This window comes from Chanodichthys erythropterus, chromosome 14, assembly GCF_024489055.1.
Source record: "Chanodichthys erythropterus isolate Z2021 chromosome 14, ASM2448905v1, whole genome shotgun sequence".
Classification (NCBI taxonomy): Eukaryota; Metazoa; Chordata; class Actinopteri; order Cypriniformes; family Xenocyprididae; genus Chanodichthys; species Chanodichthys erythropterus.
The window spans coordinates 24,460,114-24,481,839 of NC_090234.1; the positions used below are offsets into that span (position 1 = coordinate 24,460,114).

Below are 21,726 nucleotides of genomic sequence, written 5' to 3' on the forward strand. Positions count from 1 at the left end.
CTTCTAATTGTCCAACTATGAAATTGACATTTTTACTTGACAAATAAAATGTTATATTTGATTTACTCTGGATTCTTCTGAAATCATTATGACCAGTAGATTATTGGAGTCCATATTTACGCAAATCTGCGTCAGGATGGATTAAAACTAAAGGCTCAATGAAAGGAGCATGTGGGCACATCATGGACCTTTTGATTTTTGTCTATCAACTGGCTTAGCAAGTTGCAGTATCGTGACTAAGAAAACTGTGTTTTTTGTATGAACAAGCATGTGGCGGTTCAACTCAAATGCATTAGTAAACTCTGCACCCTCTGACTAAGATCAGAACTAGAATAAGATAGCATACAAGTTTGACGTCATGTTAAAAGTGTATTGGTGTATCAGATATGTGTCACAATTGGGAAGAAAAAAAACTATTGCAACTTCCAATTCATGCCGACTTAAAGCCCTTCAAGCTATCTTTATTATTACAATGTATAGGCTACTAATTTGCTGGACTAATTAGTTATGGGTAATATGATTCTTGAATAGTGCACTGGACAACTTAAAAGCTACTACCAGACCAATACTTTTGATTTTTTTTCTTTCGCCTGAGCTGTAAATAAATACCATGTGACTACTGACTGTAGATCTTCAGGTAAAGGACTTCTTTAGTGGCATCAAACCAGTGTTTTGTTTTCATTTTTTACTGAAACTAAAACTTATAAATAGTTTTGTTAATTGAAATAAAGCTAAAATGAAATAAAATATAAAAATTATATGTAAAACTTATGGTGCTTTGGCAACTAACTAAAAAGTAAGTAGCTGAAGTACTGAAATTAATAATAAAAAAAATAAATAAATAAAAAAAAGCTATATTGAAACTAAAAATAAAATGAAACAAAAATTTGAACAAAAAACTAATAAAAAGCACATCAAATTACTGAAAAGTTTGCTAAATTAAAGCTTTTTCAAAGTTAAATAAATATATAAATAACACTGCATCAAACACAGCATATTAGGGGGAAAAAAAAACATAAAAACATGAATTAAAAGTCAATTTCTTACATGACCCTAACAATAAAATTAACATTTTTAGATATGAATGTCTTTAGAGTGGTACAGGTAATGAATGATTATTCCTTTATTTTGTAAATGTTACCTAGCAAAAGATTAGAGTAGTGTAGTACCTTGCAGGTGATGTTCAGTGAGAAACTAAAACCATGGCAACTAGACATGGCTGACATCAATAACGCAGACTAAAATTAGCATCAGTCCAGATAGCAGGTGGGAGAGCTTGGGGGTGGAGGAAACCTTCTACCCAGCAAACTAAAGACACTCAGACAATGAGATTGGACATCTGTAGCACCTCTTTAACTGAATTTCAAAGATCTGTTTATGCATGTTCCACAGGTCAATTAACTGTTCATTTGGGCTAACAGCGCCTCCTGGAGCTGACTGCGCTTCAATTAGAAACAACATGATGTGGGAGGGAAATCACAAACAGTCTCTGCTTTTATACATACTTAAGTATCTGAAGTTAGAAAATTATTGAAATTAATTATACAGCCTGGCTCCCTCTAGTGTACAACATTAATATCAACCTTCATCTTTCATTCGAAATAGCTTACTGTTTATAAATTGCTGTTAGCCTTCCGAGCATGATACATTTATGAAACTAAGCACGTTTGCCTTAAAGGGTTAAAGGTGATAGAGAGGATTTTTTCGTCGACTGAGAATCCAAAGACTGTTACTGAGTTTTTGTTTTTCAAAGGAACGCCTCCCAAAACTTGTGTGAGTATTGGAACACGAGTGTTTACCACCGGCATTCGATGTGTCGTGTTAGTGGATTCATTATGTCGGACTCACCGCAGGTAACTCATAATCTGCAGTTGTTACTCCTGTCTCCTGACAAAAACATTGCATGCGGCGCCTGTGGAGTGTGGAAATACAAGGAACATCATGGCAGTGATTGACAAGCCAGAGGGCCAATCCTTTACGCGATGATCGCGTAAACGATTGGCTGATGTATTTAAGGCCCTACTTCGTGCACAGATGATGTATATTAATATTATTACTTTCAGTGCACCTAATAAATAGTCTTTTATCAGTTAGTAAAGACAGTTTCAAGTAATATTGCAAAAATGTATAAAACAAAACATCCTCTTTAGCACCTTTAACAATTCAACAATTTCTTCTCTGTACACACACCCCTTTTCCACCAGCACAAACCAGGTGCTAGTTCAGAGCTAGTGCTATTGCCAGTTCAATCCGTTCATTTCGGAAGGGCTCATCCCTATGTCCTAATCCCTTCAAAGGGTTTAAACTCCGGAGTGAGAGCTTTGAAATTCTTTTTTGGAACTCACTTCAGTGTCATCTTGATGAGACAATCAAGGAGGCGCCTTCTGTGACGCCAAACAACTTCCCTGTGCAAAGGATCATGGGGGCCAGAAGTGTCCATCAGTTGTACCCTTTGAAATCCTTCATTCCGAAGTTTTGAGTACTTCGGTTTGGAACGACCCTTCAATATGGCGGCCATGATTGTTTTCATTCCAAAGTGCCCTTCGGAGGGCGATATATCCTGTTTGGAATGCACCGACAAACACACGAAGCTTGTTCGAGATGCAAGGCTCATGGATTTCATCAAAAATATCTTAATTTGTGTTCAGAAGATGAAGAAAGGTCTTACAGGTGTGGAGCGACATGAGGGTGAGTAATTAGACTTTTTCACAGACTGTGATGACGCGTTTTAATGGTCATCAGCATCGTAATTCCGGCAAAGTTTTTTATATTTTCATTTTTTAATTATTTTTTTTTGTATATTTATAACATTATACTTTGTATTATATTATCTTTGCATCAAATTACAAAAAACTAGTCAACGCTGATGTGAGGGTGTTTGTAATACAGCGGCTGTGGGAGTGACAGTCAAATTGACATATTTCTCTCTTCTGACTGTTATCAATCTCAATTTTTTTTTCCTGTTTTGAAAGTTATGAAAACATTGTTTTTCCTTTTGGGAACACAAAAATATATAATGTTGTCTCTTACAACAACACTTACGTTTAGACGTCGCCGGAAGTAAATTTACCCTGCGATGCCGAGCGCCGGATACACAAAACCCGGAAGTGGACTCACCCTTTAATCAAAACCTGCTGCTCCAATGCACAAAGAATCTTACAGCTATTAAGACATATATGAACTCAAAAAGAAAAAAAAGTATTTTAATAATGCATGGCGTAGGGCTTCCAGCTATAGTGCACAAAGATTTTTTTTTTTTTGTAGTACACAAAGAATCTTACCACTACTCAGACGTATGGATTTAGAAAGGAAACTTTACTGCCTGCCACTGCAATCCCATTACCATCGCAGCCCGTTTTGAGTGTTCGGAGAGGGCCAACAACAGCCACTCACAACAGGAGGACGTCGTTAAGTAATACAAGCAGCCAATCAAAAATAAGAGTTTAAGATAAGGCCAGCAGCATTTGTTAACACGGTTAGGTCCCCGCCCCCTGTGTAATAAAAAAAATAAGAAATAAAACGCACGTGCAGTATCAGAATATGATCCATGAGTGACAGCAGCCTAATATTCCTGCTGCTGTCTTGTGTTTTTAATGTTAACCAAACAACAAAGGACATATTTTATTACAGACCGTTTACTTAACTTTAATAGTGTTTGAAATTTATATTTTATAACTATATTTTATATTTATGTCGATTTTTTTTTCATTTGCATTGTTCTTGCATTCCATGTAAAAAGTCTGGTGAGTGAAATAAAAAATGTAGTACTATCCAATGGCGACTCAAGCTTCAGTGTGTCCATAGAGGGTTGGTATTAAAGGTGCCCTAGAATTAAATATTGAATTTATCTTGGCATAGTTGAATAACAGGAGTTCAGTACATGGAAAAGACATACACTCCATTGTTTCCTCCTTCTTATATAAATCTCATTTGTTTCAAGACTTCCGAAGAACAGGCGAATCTCAACATAATACCGACTGTTACATAACAGTCAGGGGTGTACGCCCCCAATATTTGCATATGCCAGCCCATGTTCCCAACATTATGAAAGGCATTAGATAAGGGCAGCCAGTAACATCTGGATCTGTGTTTTAGTGATATTTGTAAATTGTCTTTATAAATGTTTCGTTAGCATGTTGCTAATGTAGGCTACTGTTGTTTAAAGTTACCATAGTTTATTACTGTATTCACGGAGACAAGAGAGTTGCTATTTTCATTTTAAAACACTTGCAGTCTCTATAATTCATAAACACAACTTCATTCTTTATAAATCTCTCCAACAGTGTATAATGTAGTAATAGTACTCCGTGGCTAAAGCTAACTAGTACTACTCACATGATCCGAAGCATGCATGCAGCATACATGACGAACATCTTGTAAAGATCAATTTGAGGGTTATATTAGCTGTGTGAACTTTGTTTATGCACTGTATCTATAGAGTCGCAAGCTCGATGGGCAGGGAGCATGAGATTTAAAGGGCCAGCAGCCCCTGAATTGGTGCATAGTTAATGATGCCCTGAAAAATAGGCAGTTAAAAAAATTAATTAAAAAAAATCTATTGGGTATTTTGAGCTGAAACTTCACAGACACATTCAGGGACACCTTAGACTTATATTACATCTTGTTAAAAAAAACGTTCGATGGCACCTTTAATGGAAATCTAAAGTAATCCCAATAAATATGCAGGTTTATTAAGCAAATATAAATAAATAGGAGAGAAAGTATAGTTAATAAATAAGTAGCTAAGGCAGCAACTAGAGTTTTACATTTTCTGGATGATGGTTATTGCTTGTAGATAAAGCCATAAAAATCGAAATATGAGTAGGAAACTGCTGGAAGGAAATTCCATCTAAATGTTCCATCTAGAAAAAAATTTCACTCACTTTTCAGCCTCAGGTGATCAAACTGTCAAACTGATAAATGCAATTGTAGCCTAAGGTTCCCTACAGGGTAGAAAAGACAGCAAAATACACAAGGGGAGACAGAGAGGACAATCTGAATCTTATTAAATGTTTACAATTGATAAGTGTTTACTTGCTAGTTATCTGGCAATACTACACTGCTATGAGAACCAGCCAATGCTCTCCATCAGAAGCAAGAAAACCAGAAAACTGTTCTGACTGCATAAATTATCATCATAATGTTCTTGAGGTCCTGATACATCCAGCAGTAAATTCCCAAAATATGTTAGCGATGTGCAATTGTCATTAGGCAACTGCAACAAAAATACACACTCATTGAAAACATAGTATCATGGGAAATGCAGTGTAGTACTCTGATAAAAATGCATTGGAAAATGTATTGGATGAAAATCCCCTGCAACTGTGATGAGGTTATGACCACTATGAAAGATGACTCAATGTTACTTGAAGACAGTAACGGTGAATTTAGCCTAGTTTTAGGTGTAGAAATCTGATTAATAAGAGATAAGTCAAGTAAATCACACCCAGGTAAGACATAGTTTGGTAATTTTATTTACAATTATTACGGAGTACGCTGCTTTTGTTCTAGATCCATTTCCCCCCCTGCAGAGACATTGCTCAGATGCATAAAATAGATGCTAACAGTATATAACTCATGAGTGCTGCTTACTAACCATGCCATTTTAAAATTCTTAATGCATTTAACCTTAATTATCTTTCCCCATCAGAACACAAAAAGGCACACAGATGAAGTGGAATATTAACAGGATATTTTAGTCAGCAAACCCTTATATAGCACATACTGCAGGTGAAAGTTAGATATGCAATAACAATAAAATAGCACATTTCTATTAATTACTATAAACACTTTTAGGACCATACGAATATCAGTTAACCAGCCAGAAATCATCAGAATCTTTCAATCAGTTATGATGAAAAAGACAGTGTATGATTTATCTTTTCAAATGCATAGTTCATATTCAGGTACATGCACATCCCTTTTGTACAAACAATTACTAATACTTTCAAATAAACATAACCTTAGGAATCTCACCCTCTCGTAAGTAAAAAAGGAAGAATAGAAGCTCATTGAATAATCAATGCTGGCTGAATCACTCAATGTTCATCACATCAACACACTCGTAATGTTTACACTTCCTTGTCTGTGATTGGTTCCTCCTCAATCTGCTGCAGTACAGCGAGATCACATGGATGTGGGTTGGCCAGCTGGAAAGAGAAAAATACACTCATAAAGAAGATCAGAAATCACTCGGTGAACTATATTGCACATATTGCAGAGATGTCTGGCATACTTTTGAGTCGCATATAGCAGGAGTTACAATAAAGCTGTTGGTTTCGTATTCTGACTTCTGCTCCTGCTTGTGAGCCTCCCAAATCAGACTTGCAGTCAGAGCACTGTAAACACAAGATGAAAGAACACATTGTTAGACAGACAGAATCCTCCATTTAATGCCATATCATACACTCACCTCCATCTAAGAGTGAGAGAGAATCCTAGCTTGAGGTCAATGGCTGCAGCATAAAAGCATATGAAATTGAAGTATAACACCAGCCCAAAGAACCAGAAATAACCCCACAAGCTTAGAAAGAGGACAATGCAGTGTGAATGAAAGGATGAGCAGAAACACAAATGAAATCATTTGGCTCCGCTGAGGGTAAAGACAGTGGGATAAATTCAGAAGGGAATTAAAGAAGAATGAATTATGCACACTGATAGCTTTTATTTACACACTTGTCTGTGCTGTTTTAGCACCTACTATAGAATTTGCAGTGCAATTTAACATCTTGCCAGTCATTCCTGAGTGCTAAATTATGGGAGATGCAGCAGATTACTGCAATCTGGGGTTCTTAAAGTAAGATTTTTACTTTAATAAAGCATAAAAATACCCCGATATGTTTGCAGATATTTAGGAAACATGCTAAGTTCACCTACTTGTTTCTCTGAAAGACAATGCTACAGCCAGATATTCTACTTTGAAATGTGCGTTCCGTGTTGGAATGTCTGTCTTTGTTTTGGTTTGTGCAAAACCGTGTGCTGCCAGTTCGTGTGCTGTATTTCGACATCACAGGTTGCCAGTTGGCGGAAAACGGCGCGTATTGCAAACATGGAAACCAGCAAACAAACTTGGTCAGAGAATCGCAGATTCTTCCTGACCTAAAAAGCTTCTGAATCCATCTAAATATCTCTATGAACAACAGCATATTAAAATGGATAAAATAACTCATCAGCTTACAGTGTGTAAGTCTCCTCAGCTTTCATTGTGAATTGCGCTCCCTATTGTTGCTGGCAACCCGCGTCTTTGAACGAGGGGGCGGGCCAAACAATATTTCGAATTTGGACTGCAGTACCTATTTTGAACACTGGGTGTCATTATTGCATAGAGCCCCTTTAACTGGGACTCCCCCACTGTGAAACTTAAATAGCACATTAAAATGCAGAAAGTGCAATGCAGGCCTCACTGAGCCATCGGATTTCATCAAAAATATCTTAATTTGTGTTCTGAAGATGAACGAAGGACTTATGGGTATGGAAAGACATGAGAGTGAGCAATTAATGACATTTTTGGGTGAACAAACTGTCTAACACCACTTTATAACAATGCAATGTTTATTGCACCAGCCAAATAGTACTTAGATTGCACCTTGTTCACTAAATTCTATCATTGTATACTAATTTGCCTATAAATTAGGCATGTTTATGCTAAAAAGAATGACAATGATTACTAAAATATGCCACGGTGCAGTGCTAAACCAGCACATATAGGGTAACTGGTAAAGTTAGACTATGGGTAGTTAGTGAATAACGTGTTTTTGTCAAGGGATTTTTGGCACAGATGCAATCTAAATAGTACTTCATAGAATATATCGATAATTATCAATAAATATATCAATAAATATAGTACATAGTACAACAATTATTGAAGCGAAATCACTCTTATTCCATCTTGGCAAAAATGGATTTAAAAATCAGCCTTTAAAAATGCACACGGTTTGTTCTTGATGGTTTGTTTCCATTTGAGAGAAACAAATGACAGTCTTTTAGGAAAGAAAGAAAGAAAAGTCATGGGTCAGAACTGTCAGTGTTGTTATCCATGAATCAGCTAGAGGGTTAGAATTGGCATTTTGATTCTCTGAGTTGACATTTTTATATGTGCACAGAACAACTGATTACAGTAATCGTAAAAGCAGGCAGGGCAGATTAGTCAGGTTAGTCACTGATGAAGGCAGGCTGGACCTGACCTTGAGTAGCTGAAAGCTCACCTTGAAACAATTCAAATGATAACAGAGCCCCAGGGACTCGATGATCATGGCTGCTCCTTTGCCCAGTGGTGTATTACAGAACGAACAGATTTTCCTGCCACTCACTGACCTAGATTACACAAAACATGATCTGAGGGCTAAGCAACAGACTTGCACACAGCCCATGGCTTATGTGGGGTCCAAACACATTTTGAAGACAATGAAAATATGGGAGACACATGGGAATGGATGTATGGAATTAGATCAGTGGATCAGTGGTTCAGTGGTTCTCAAATGGTTTTGCTTGACTAGCCAGATTGGACATCAAGTGGTGGCCCAACACATTATCTATATTGTTTATCATACAAAATGCCATCAAAAATTCTTTAAGGTGCAATCACAACAACAGTTATGCAATCACATAGAACAAGCACTGGGCCAAATGATATATTAACTGCAAAAAAAAAAAAGTTTTTTTAAAGCATAATTGAAAATGAAAATTCTGTTATCATTTACTCACCCTCGTGCCATTCCAAACCTGTATGCATTTCTTTCTTCTGCTGAACAAATTTTTAATTATGTTAAGGGTTAGTTCACCCAAAATTAAAATTCAGTCATTAATTACTCACCCTCATGTCGTTCCACACCTGTAAGACTTTCGTTCATCTTCGGAACACAAATTAAGATATTTTTGATAAAATCCCAGAGGTATATGACTCATCCATATATCCAATATAACCACCACATTCAAGGTCCAGAAAGCTACTAAAGACATTGTTAAAACAGTCGATGTGACTGCAGCGGTTCAACCTTAATGTTATGAAGCGACAAGAATACTTTTTGTGCGCAACAACAAAACAAAAATAACGACTTTATTCAACAATCTCTTCTCTTCCCTGTCATTATCCTTGCGCCATTGCCACAGTAAGCACAGTGAAGGCTTTTGTGTTTACGTCCGAACGCCAGCTCAGTATTGGCCAAAGCTGCACACATGAGCAGCATGTTGCATGCGTGTGATACTGACTCAGGAGCCGGCTAATAATGAGTCGGCATTCGGACATAAACACGGAAGCCTGGCGTTCTGACGTAGAACCTGGAAGTGCTGAATGTAAACAACATATGAGAATGACGCAGAAGAGAAGATGTTTAATAAATTTGTTATTTTTGTTTTGTTTTTGCGCAAAAAACTCACTTCATAACATTAAAGTTGAAAAATGTCACTTCATAACATTAAAGTTGAACCACTGCAGTACCGTCGACTGTTTTAACGATGTCTTTAGTACCTTTCTGGACCTTGAAAGTGGTGATTTTGTTGTCTACGGACGAGTCATATACCTCTGGGATTTCATCAAAAATATCTTAATTTGTGTTCCGAAGATGAATGAAGGTCTTACGGTGAAGGTCTCACAGGTGTGGAACGACATGAGGTTGAGTAATTAATGACAGAATTTTAATTTTTGGGTGAATTAACCCCTTAATAACCAAATAAGGGAACTTACTTAAAATATCTTCTTTTGTCTTTCACATAAGAAAGGAAATACAGATTTGAAATGACATGAGGGTGAGTAAATGATGAAAGAATTTTCATTTTTAGGTGAACTTCTATTTGTTTTTCAGTAAAAACATCTAAAAATCCTTAAGATACATTTGTTTGAGTTTATTTGATGTATTTAAGCAACACTACATAACATATTAAGACTTGCTGTCATAGATAGTATCTTGAATATAAGTGTATTTTGTATTAATGCATTGGGAATTTTTTCCCACTTGTCTTAATTTAACTTAAAAACGTATGACAACAACAAAAATTATGGAAGTTTTTTTCCCCAACCTTTTAAAAGTTGACAAGTCCTTTGTTTTGCTATTGTGATTGAATTTTTGAACTAATTAATAATGAACTAACATTTCTTTTCTTTTACAGGCCTAATAACAATCTAACTTTGAAATAAAGAAACAGTCATAAGGACTGAGTGCTGTGATTCAGAAAAATTCTGCTGTGCTGGCTAGACAGCATCCTTCTGAGGATAAAAATAGGCTTTGAGGAATTGTTTTAACCTATTGAGTAATCTGAACTATTAACCCTGAGACAATTTTTGATGATCTTGTGATTCAGTTGTTCTAAATCTAAATTTATGCAGGACAGAGGAACTGAGATGTTTTTCTTAAATCTAAACCAATCGTATTAAGACTGATGATAATGAGTAATAGATCATGCCATACTGACTGTGAAGTGTACCTGAAATCCTATAAAACCTGTTGTATTCCTTTGTTCGGAGAGAGATTCTCTGGAATTGATGAGAACTCTCCCGGCTGTGATTAAAGCATATTCTGAGGCATAGTCTGGAGTCTGTTTGGTTTTTAGGCCACAGCAAACTAAGCACTAGAGATCTTACTTCTATACTATAGTGATAGTGTTTAGTGGAGGTGAGGAGTACTAAAGAGCTTAGTATCAGGTGATAGTGCCCCAAAACAGGCCGAGACGTCGGCCGACTCGAACAGGTATTGAAGTACGCTTTGTAGAGAAAAATTTATAGATTTATGGGTGTCTGGGACACCCGGTTTAACTAAGTCAGGTGTGTAGGGAAAAATCTACCACACTATCCAGAATTAGTTGCATTTTATTATTCTGCTGTCATCGACCCACCAGTTGAGAACCAATGTTTTAGAGTGTTTAGAGACCAATAACAATTTCTTTTAGCGAAGAATACCTATTCCGTAGTGGAGCTTGAGGCTCTGGCTCTGGTGTAGTTGGGGATGGAGACCAGGACTGCTTGAGGGAGCTCATGGACTGAGATGCCGGCAGAGTGGCAGACCCTGGACGTCCACTATAGTAGGATGAGGAGCCAGAGAGGGCCGAATGAGGACGGCTGTAGTCTGGTATGAGCGAGGTGCTGTTAGATGTGCTCCATGATGATCTCCAGGAGGAACGAGGCATATCGAGGTTGTCAAGAGACTCGCCCCTACAAGTGAGTGAAGTGAATTTTTCAATGTCTAAGCTCACAAGTAACATCAGTTGCATCTTAACACGTGCATTTTCTTTACTTACAAAGTAAGACAACGTTGGCAAATATACTAACCTCCTCATGGGAAGATCAACTGGTTCTTTGGCGGTGACACTGGCAGAGCTCTGCTGGCGAATCCAGCTGTTGTCTGTGTTCAAGGAAGTCTTCTTCTTCATTTCTTGAAGGATCTGTTGCCTTTCCACTTCAGCCTGAGTTAGAGGCTCTTTCTTATAGTCCCTGCTGACCTCACCCAAACCACTGCTTGCTGCTCAGACAAAAATTACCATTAATAACAAGGTGACAAGTTGTAATCAGAGTTGATAAACAAACATCATGTAATTTCAAATCAAGAGCAACTGATTTCAGACAATCTTCATATGATTATATATAGTGGGGTCTGAATGTTTGAAACCACAGTGAAAATCTGAGATTCAAAATATAATGTAAGCCTGGCAATAAACAGTCACAGATGGTCAGATGTTCTTACTTCCACTAAAGCTCAAGATGAAGCTCTTTGGATAATCTTAAATCATGCTGAAGAACATGATCATCAGGATTTTTTTACATGAAGTTCATCTAGTTTAAGTGTAGCTGTTATTAAAGCAAAATGAGGACAACCAAATACCAAGACATTCTTAAAAAAAATTAACTATTTTTTTTAATGTTAACATACTGTACATAACTTTTCAAAAGTTTGGGGTTGGTAAAATTTTGTAAAAATGTTTTTGAAAGAATTCTCTTATGCTCACCAAGGCTGCATTTATTTGATCAAAACAAAGTAAAAAACACTGATATTGTGAAAAATTATTACACTTTAAAATGAATGTTTTGAATGTTTTAAATGTTTTAAAATGTAATTTATTCCTGTGATGGGAAAGCTGAATTTTCAGCATCATTACTACAATCTTCAGTCACATGATCCTTCAACAATCATTTTAATATGCTGATTTGATGCTCAAGAAACATTTCTTATTATTATCAATGGTGAAAGAGTTAATGCTGCTTACCCCCAGTTTCACAGACAAGGCTTCAGCTCAAACATGCATTTTAGTCTGGGACTAGCTTTTGTAACTGAAAGTAACTTGCACTGAAATATCTTAAAATATGTCAGTGCCATTGTTTTGTCGCAAGATTCACACCAGTAATGTTTTTTTTCTAGTGAACGTTTATAAACGCTACTTAAATGCCCTAAATGAACTAAAGCTTAATCTTGGCTTCGGCTAAGCCTTGTGTGTGAAACTGGGCCTTAATGTTTTTTGTGGAAACTGGCACATTTTTAGCACATTTTTTCAGGAAAGGATTATGGAAAGTTCAAAAGAAAAGCATTTATTTGAAATAGAATTAAGTCTTTACTGACACTTTTAATAAATTTGATGCATTTTTGCAGAATAAAAGTATTAATTTCTTAAAAAAAAAAAAAAATCTTACTGACTCCAAACTTTTAAATGATAGTATAATGTATATTAGATCGTTTTAAGTTATTTAAAAAAGTTATTAAATTAGACCAATTCAAAAATAGAAGCATTTTCACTTATGGTCTCAGGCTGTTGGACTCCACTGTTTTTATATTACAGTTTTTAATCAAATGCACACTGATCACGTGGACACAGACTCGATTACATCTGATTTGCTGACAATGGATCTGTCAAATTTGCAGAAAATAAGGCCAAGGTGATTGGTTAAGCTGATTGATTGCCGTGGGTCCGAGCCGCCCCCACCTCTCTCTGGGTCTCTGTATTTCATGGCATTGAGGATGCTCCTCCTCTCAAGCTCTAGCTCACTCGCTGCCTGCTTTCTCTGGATCTGAGGGTTTTTCTTTCGCCTCAATTCCTCCTCCAGCAGCCATCCTGCCAAACCCCTGTGTCTGCTGTATACACCTGAAGAGAACCACACACTCTACAGTGCCGTACCGTGCATGTGTGATCTGTGCGTGTGTGAGCCCTCACAACACGTGGCACGCTCTTCTTGAGGATTCTGACACAATCCCTATATATAGTGCTGTCTCGGCAGCTCCTTATTTGTCAAACCAACAATAGACACACATAAAGGGTTAGAGGAAAAGATAAAAGCTGCACTGACCTTTAATATCTGGTTTTGCAACCTCATCAAGTTCTGGAGTGGATTTGGAAATTGACCTGCAAATCGAACCGAAAGAGATAATAAGATTACTCAGTCTGATAAATATTCAGATAAAAGATCTTATAAATGTCTGAATGGACGCATAGCCTGAAAGCATTGCATTTACTTACAGCTTTGTTAAATAAAAAGTCCTATTTACCTGTGTGAGTAGGATAATTCAGGGTAAACATTGGTATAGCCAAAGGAGTCCACCTTACTGTGGCCAAACAGCAGAATCAGCACAGACAAGCAGATGTTCACACAGTCATGATTGAACATTAATAGAAGACAAATTAGTGTGATTATTAATGCATGAGTTAAACACAGACTAGGGCTGGGAAATAGAACCAAAATCTTAAATCATGGCATGATATCTTGAATCACGGTAACAGCAAACATTACAATGTAGTTATTATTGCTGTAAAATTTACAAATATGTGACCCTGTACCACAAAACCAGTCATAAGTTGCATGGGTATATTTGTAGCAGTAGCCAACAATACATTATAAGGGTCAAAATTGTCGATTTTTCTTTTATGGCAAAAATCATTAGGATATTAAGTAAAGATCATCTTCCATGAAGATATTTTGTAAACTTACTACCGTAAATATATAAAAAAAATATTTTTGTGAGTGGATATGCATTGCTAAGGACTTAATTTGGACAACTTTAATGGTGATTTTCTCAATATTTTGATTTTTTTTTCACCCTCAGAATCAAGATTTTCAAATAGTTATCTCAACCAAATATTGTCATTTCCTAACAAACCATACATCAATGGAAAGCTTATTTATTCAGTTGTCGGATGATGTATAAATCTCAATTTAAAAAAATTTACCCTTGTGACAGGTTTTGTGGTCCAGGGTCACACACACATCTCGACTAATTTACGTAGCATTCCTCCATGTAATTTTATATTATTCCATGTTACTTCATCACTCTGAATGTGTGAATAATGCAAAGCAGTTCTGTTCACTAATATAAACACAACTGCCAATGCATAGAACATATTGCAATTTTTCTGTGTCATATCACCCAGCCCTAACACAGACAATGTTAGTTTAGTCAGGTTACTTTGGTATTTAAAGCAGGACTAATATTTGTCAAGCATGCTATTCAATGCCATTCCTTCATATTAACAAAGAAAAAAAGTTAATGCATGCTTGAGAAAATTATACATTTATATCAGTATGACACAGATAATGAGAGATGGGACATCAAATTAAAGTAGAAGAAACCAACTAATGACTGTTGAAACTCAGAAACTCACTCTTGATCCTGAAATCTCTTCTGCTCTTCCAGTCGCCTCCTCTCCTCCTCTCTTCTGTTCCTCTCTTTTTCCTGAAGGAGGCGCTCTTCATCTTCTCTCTTCCTCCTCTGTTCCTCAAGGCGCTCTTGTTCTTCCTTCTTTCTTCTCTCTTCCAACCACAGCCTCTCTTCCTCTCTTTTTATTCTCTCTTCCTCTAAACGCTGCCTCTCCTCTTCTCTTTTCTTCCTCTTTTCTTCTTCTCTTTTCCTTTCTTCCTCAAGACGCTCTTTTTCTTCTTGTTTTCTTCTCTCTTCCTCTAACTGCAGCCTCTCTTTCTCTCTTTTTTTCTCGTCCTCTAAACGTAACCTCTCCTCTTCTCTTTTCTTCCTTTCTTCCTCTTGCTGGGCTAATCTGGAAGCCTCTTGCTCTTCCCAAGAAACAGTAGGTTGTCTGATGGAGGACAGAGGGGAGTAGAGGTTGTGTCTGTCCAGCTCCATCTCCTGTTCAACAGCAATCAAAGAATTGTTTGACAGTGACAATGGCATACATTTACATACCCCTAGCAAAATTTGCAAGATGTGTACCAAAAAAAAAAAAAAATTCCACAAGATAAAATAAGAGTTGTTTTGCTTGGAAATCACCAGAGAAATGGCTTATGTGCACTTTTGAAAAGCGTAATTTGAGTAAATTCAGTTATTTTCCTAAATTCTGTTATATTTCTTTGGGAATATACTTTCTCCCATGAATATGGTCTAATTATTGCTGAGGCATCCATAAAATATAGACCTGCATACAACAATGGTTTAAATAAATAATCACAGCATAACATAACATAACATAACATAACATAACATAACATAACATAACATAACATAACATAACATAACATAACATAACATGACATGACATGACATGACATGACATGACATGACATGACATGACATACCTCCTCATAATGTTTGGAGCCCCCCTTCACAAGATCTTGCTGTGCCTTTCTCCACTCCTCATCAAGTTTTTCTTGGTCTTTTTTGTACTTCTCCTGCAGCAAGAAGAGCAAGAGAAAAAAAGAGGGAGAGAAGGTGACAGAAGGTGATCAGCAGCACAATACATATCCTCTTCAAGAACTAGTTTCTACAACCTTAGGAAAAAATGATCTCATCAAATGCTATATATACTCCTTTACTCAACATAACGGATATTCAGGCCACAACTCTACAAAGCCTATCGGATAAGCACATATTATATTCACCTGCAGCAAACGCTCCTGCTCTTTCTGCCACTTCTCCTGTCGTCTGCGCTCTTCTTCTGGATCCCAGGACCAGCGTGTAGTGGATGTAGTGATGGAGGGCATGGGAAGCTACACACACAGAAAACTCTTAAATTATTGTAGCCAATAAAGTATCCCAGATATCCTTTACAAAATATTGCCATGATCATGATCTTTTTTTTGCACTCAATCCATGAAACACAATTATGCACTGAACAACATCATTCACTTATTATTAATTAATCAGATCATATGCGTGTGTAAGCAACAGTGGTTGGATTAAAAGAAAACAAACACAACTTACATTTGATATTGCTGTATCGGATCCACCTGTAAAAACAACTTCAATTAGATGCTTTTTAAACAGTGTAGCCTATATTTCGAATGAAACCCTTCATCACAGCATGAAGGGAACACATGAAAAGCATTCCATCGAAATATCTGATAACATAAAATCTATTCAAATAAAAAACCCATAACCCAACAGTATTATAAATAAATGTTAAATTAGCACCACATGCAAAGGCTCGGATAAACAAACACATGCAAATACTCCAATAAAAAAGCTAATGAATAATGCAAAAACACATCCCGCAGATAAACACCTTTGGCCAGTCCCCAAATGCAATGCCTCATGCAGAAGCACTGGCTATTAGTAAAAACAAACCCCACATCCATGCCCAGCACAGCATGCACTATTCACATTCACAACACAATACCAACACACTCCACACTGATTACTGATTTCTTTCCCTGAGCTGCTTCTATAATTATGGATATACAGCAAGAATGACTTGAGTGTGTGAAGGTAGCCTCATATTCCTATCTGTCTTATCCTGAATTCTTCCATTTACACCTGTGGGGAAAATCTCTAATATTATATTAATATGGTACTGTAAGTAAGATGAACTTTCCTACTTTATTTAGAGTGCTTTGTATGTTGGTATATTCCTGGCATGCTGTCTTTTAGAGGCCTCAGAGAATGACTAATGAAGATATATTTTGTAAAAAACATTTACAACTCTTAAGTTTTTTTTTTTTCTTGTTTTTTTCCCGCACTGACAGCAACAAAGCAACCAAAAGTCATTCATTGTCAATGAGGTTTGGAGATGTGAGCATTATTTATATACAGTAATATTATAGTATTTATAAATATTATTTTTATTTGTTTATTTGTAAATTTTATTTTGATATTTTCATTTTCCATTTTAATTTAAGTTTAAGTATTATTAATTTTATGTTCTTTTGTCATTTCTATTAGTTCTAGTTTTATTAGTTCTTTTTTTTTTTTATATATTTCTGTTTAGCTTTATTTTTATTTACTTTAGCTTAAACGTACAAAGTTATTCACTGAAAATCTTGACAGCTACCCTAAGGCTTCTTGTGTGGAGTGATACAGTATCTGATTCATGAAGAAATAATTATTTTGAGTAGAATCTTTTTGATATCATTTTAATCTATGAATGAGCCAGATTTACAAATGATCCAGTTAAACTTACTGACTCTGATCTATCATTGGTTCACAGCCAATTGGAGGGAAGATTATCAGTGATTAACAGCTTAAATTTTGGTCAAAGTTGTTTGCAAGTTGTTGCTGTGGACACCCTTGAAATCATGTTCCTTTCGCCATGCTAGCTACAGCCTTGGTTGTATGGAGCATGTTTATGATATTTCATGGTGCTTTGGCATCTTTTTTTTAAGCTATAAAGCTTAAAGGAACACTCCACTTTTTTTGAAAATAGGCTAATATCATTGCACTGCTGCAGCAATGGAACGGCAGCAAAGTTCCTTGATTATTACGACTGAATGAGAGTATAGTTCCTAGCCATATCAGCCTAGAAAATCACAACTTTTCATTTTCCGCTGGTCTTAGTACACGATGTAAATACAGAAGAGTCAAGTTTTAAATAGGAAAAATATCAAAACTCTTTGGTCATTTTTAAGCGCGATGCTAACGGTCTAATCAGATTCAATGAACTATGCTAAGCTATGCTAAAAGTGGTACCGCCAGAACCGGAGATCGGCTGAATGGATTCGAAAACGGTAAAACTCAACTGTTTAACTCTAGGGGGGTTGGAAAATGAGCCTATTTTCAAAAAAAGTGGAGTGTTCCTTTAAGGCCACATTAATTGCAATTACAATCAAAAGAGCGTCTTTAAATGTTTCCTTTTGTGCTCCACGGAAGTCATAACGGCTTTGGAACAACATGAGAGAACTAGTTTGTTCTGTTTCTCTGCACTATTTACTCGCCAATTTTCCTAAGTACTTCGGCCTCTGTAGACAGCATGTCAGCGCTCGAGATGGAAGTGGACACTGCACACTCAACCCCCCTTTACCACAGAGGTAGACCAGAGAACTGACTGTGAGCCCTGCAGAGCCTGAGGGAAGAGCACAGAGGTTATGAGGGGCTTCTGCTAGAGAGAGGAGGAGGAGGATGGCAGGATGAAGACTTAGCGGTTTACCCACAGCCCCCGAAACACATAGCCTGATCGCATCAGCACTGAACTGATGCTGTTCTGTTACCTTGTTCAAAAAACTCTGATCTCCTTTTTAAGTTTTTCATAGAAATGGATTCAGATTCTACATGGGAGATAAAAATGTTAGAAGAAGATGAATTTGTACAAAGGGAAAAGCTCCAGGTGCCCTGGGGAAGTAGATTTAGCATTTAATTCTTAAAGGGATAGTTCACCCAAAAATTTTAATTTTGTCATAATTTACTCTCCCTCAAGTACCAAACCTGTATAAATTTTTTTGTTCTGCTGAAGAAAAGAAAGATATTTGGAAGAATGATTGTAATAAAGCAAATCTTGCCCCCCATTGACTACTATAGTATTAATTTTTCCTACTATGGTAGTCAATAGAAGAAGATATTCTTCCAAATAGAAGATAGAAGAGAAGATATTCTTCCAAATATCTTCCTTTGTGTACAGCAGAACAAAAAAAAATATATACAGGTTTGGAACAATTTGAGGGTGAATAAATGATGACAGAACTTTCATTTTAGGGTGAACTAACCCTTTTAATTCACACTGTTTTCTTGTAGAAATGTTGGTAGAAAACTACATATAAACAGTATGTGCATAGTGTTTGGATAGCTTATCTTATTTTTGAATTTACTCTTTATCACACTGTTTTAAGTTAATCAAAAACAAGCATTCTTGTCAAGCTATTAAACAATCTCAGAACAAGATTCACAAATTTTCTGAAAACATGCATTTAACAAAACAAGCATACTACAAAAAACTTTTTCCAAGCAATTAGCTGAAAAAGGTTATTTACCTTTATTATTCACATTCTCAGGATCCTCACGGAAGCCTCCATTTATCCCATTTGAGCCATGATTCTGTGTAAAAAAGGTCATATGTATGGTATTATGAAAGAACCATTACAATACATCCAAATACCAATTAAAAAAATGAAGTGTCACATATAGGTAATTAATTAAAGTCTGCTCACATTGCCTGGCTGTGAGCTGACATTCACAGTTTTCACAACATTGTCCTTGGTTTGTTGGGATGTGAAATCCAGGTTGGTGCTGAGATATGGCTCAGAGGGACCTAGAGGATCCAGACTGGTCAGATTGATGGTCTTATGGCTTTTAAATGGAAGGGAAGGTAGGTCTCTGCCCCAGTCTGATTGTGGCATGTCAACAAAACCATGCATTTCAAAAACACAGAATTAGCAAACTATGAGAACAGATGTACGACTACAGACAGATACTAAAAACTGAATGTGTCTGGTTAATACTTCTAAATAGTGGGGATGAAAGGAAGACCACCTTCCCCTGCCATGCAGTCAGAATGAGCTCCAGGTTTACCAACAAGCTTACAGATGCCCACTGATCTGCCTTCAGTCACAAACTATAAGCCTGTCTGTAAACACTGAAAATATAAATCACTGAATATATAAAGAACCACATACTAGAAACTAAGATAATGCACACTGTTTAAGGAGAAATGCAAACATACTACAAACACATAGAAATACAAACATAAGACACCAGACCAGGAAAATGTAGACAAAGGAATAGTTCACCTCAAAATGGGCATTCATATAAATTCATATTCATTTTTAATAAAATAAAATAAAATAAAAAGTTGCAAGTTGGAATATAGTGCACACAAGTCATATGGACTATTTTCATGGTACTTGGTATTTGGAGTTTGGAGACTTATTTTAAGTCCACTATATCTATTTTAAGCATATATATATATAGGTTTTGAAATATTGATAGTATTTTAATTTTTCGAATGAACTTTTCCTTTAAATTGGAAAAAAGTGGAAAAAAGAAAATCAGCAACAAAAAAGTCAAACACACAACTGACAAACATATATGAGATGAACACAGATTATACACACTATGTGCACATTACTTCTTATATAGTAGATATTTAGACCTAAACCACAGGGTCAACCAAGAACATAGGATCTTAGTCTGCTATATATGTAACAAAAGTCTACTATAAAGAGCCTGGCGATGTTATTTCTTTTAAAAAACTTTACCAAGGCTTACTGTGGTCAGTGCTGCATTTGATGAGATGGTGAGAACTTACTATTCTTGCCATGTCTGCGGATGTCCATAAGCAGACTTCCTTGCTGTAAGGCCTCCTCCATACTGCTCTTCCATTCATTATAGCTCATGTCTGCCACCCGGTGCCCGTTCACCGTAAGGATCTCATCTCCAACCTTAACCTGACCGTGTTCCGCTGTGCTGCCTTCTCACACACGCACATCCCACATACGCAATCGAACATAAACACATTAAACATGCATTATACACAAAATAAATGTTGAAACAATTATACAAATAATGACAATGATGTCTGAACTAAACATCATTTATTTTAGCCTCTCATTCAATACATTTTGTTTCATGCACATTTTGTTCCTTTGCTATCTTGGGCAACTACGAGACTCATCAGATTCAACCTAGAAAAATATCTGCCCTATATACTGTAGCAGCACATGTGCGTTTTTTTTTTTGGGAGTAGCAGATGCTCTCTGAAGCTGCAGGTAGAGCCTGTACCTTTTGCTTCATTAATTCACTGGGCAGCACATAAAATCACTTTTATTTCAGAGAACGGTTTCTTTTACCTGGAACTACAGATTTGACACGGACCCCAGTGGAGTCCCAGTCATTCTGGAAGCCAAAGTCCCGGCTACTGTTGGGTTTCTGGTTCAGGCTGATCCTCATCTCACTGTAGTCCACCTGGAATAAATAGACAGGTCAGCTATACACAGAAAGTGAAGTGATTTCACATTAAGTGATTTCTGGTTTTCAGGGGTGTGCCACAGAAATTTATTGCAATGAAATCTAAATTACTTGAGGAGCATTTGACTACACAGAAGGCAACCCAGACCACAAAGTGTAGCTATAAACTGTTTAAATGATCTGGATTTAGTCAGATTTACTGAAAATAAAGTGCTTGTGTGTCTGTCACCGCTTGTCGAATTTGCTTTTGCTTTAGAAAACTTAATGTTATTGCAATGTGTAGTTGAGGAGAGTCTTGCCTCATTGGGAGGGGCGAGCGGGAATGAAGATTTAGGCAGGGGTGACACCTTGTTGACCAGAGGGACAGGAGACGGAGTTCTCTCTTCTGATCTCTCATCTTCGTCACTGCTGTGCTTAGAGCTTTCCTGGGAGATATCGTCATCCTCTTTCACATACTGAGCATAGCGGTTGGAAACTGTAGTTTTCTTGAGGCTGTCTGTCTCTCCATTGGTGCGCTTAAGAGAGTCGTCCATCTAAAAGGTTTTCGATGCCATTATAAGTATTTTTCGTAACCAATTTGAACCACACCCCTAAGACCTTCGTTCATTTTCGGAACACAAATTAAGATATTGTTGATGAAATCTGATGACTCAGAGAGGCCTCTATTGAGAGCAAAGCCATTGAACCTCTCAAG

General features: G+C 36.7%; 1 protein-coding gene across 3 annotated transcripts in view; it reads right to left on the reverse strand.

Moving 5' to 3' along the window:
• Positions 1–5,440: 5,440 nt before the first annotated feature.
• Positions 5,441–21,726, reverse strand: part of lmo7a (LIM domain 7a) — a 39,398-nt gene continuing 23,112 nt past the window's right edge. For 2 of the 3 annotated variants that reach the window (XM_067410201.1, XM_067410200.1), the window contains exons 8-26: positions 21,332–21,565; positions 20,915–21,029; positions 20,374–20,535; positions 19,277–19,377; positions 19,100–19,163; positions 18,344–18,400; positions 18,157–18,198; positions 16,125–16,150; positions 15,803–15,910; positions 15,500–15,592; positions 14,575–15,053; positions 13,464–13,520; positions 13,265–13,320; positions 12,904–13,062; positions 11,261–11,450; positions 10,892–11,143; positions 8,205–8,313; positions 6,236–6,338; positions 5,442–6,149 (exon numbers count right to left, since the gene is read on the reverse strand). In XM_067410201.1, coding sequence (XP_067266302.1) covers positions 6,127–6,149; positions 6,236–6,338; positions 8,205–8,313; positions 10,892–11,143; positions 11,261–11,450; positions 12,904–13,062; positions 13,265–13,320; positions 13,464–13,520; positions 14,575–15,053; positions 15,500–15,592; positions 15,803–15,910; positions 16,125–16,150; positions 18,157–18,198; positions 18,344–18,400; positions 19,100–19,163; positions 19,277–19,377; positions 20,374–20,535; positions 20,915–21,029; positions 21,332–21,565 — 2,430 coding nt within the window. In that variant the 3' untranslated portion in view covers positions 5,442–6,126. Of the gene's footprint in view, positions 6,150–6,235; positions 6,339–8,204; positions 8,314–10,891; positions 11,144–11,260; positions 11,451–12,903; positions 13,063–13,264; positions 13,321–13,463; positions 13,521–14,574; positions 15,054–15,499; positions 15,593–15,802; positions 15,911–16,124; positions 16,151–18,156; positions 18,199–18,343; positions 18,401–19,099; positions 19,164–19,276; positions 19,378–20,373; positions 20,536–20,914; positions 21,030–21,331; positions 21,566–21,726 lie in introns of all 3 variants that reach the window. The other variant, XM_067410199.1, reaches the window with a different exon arrangement.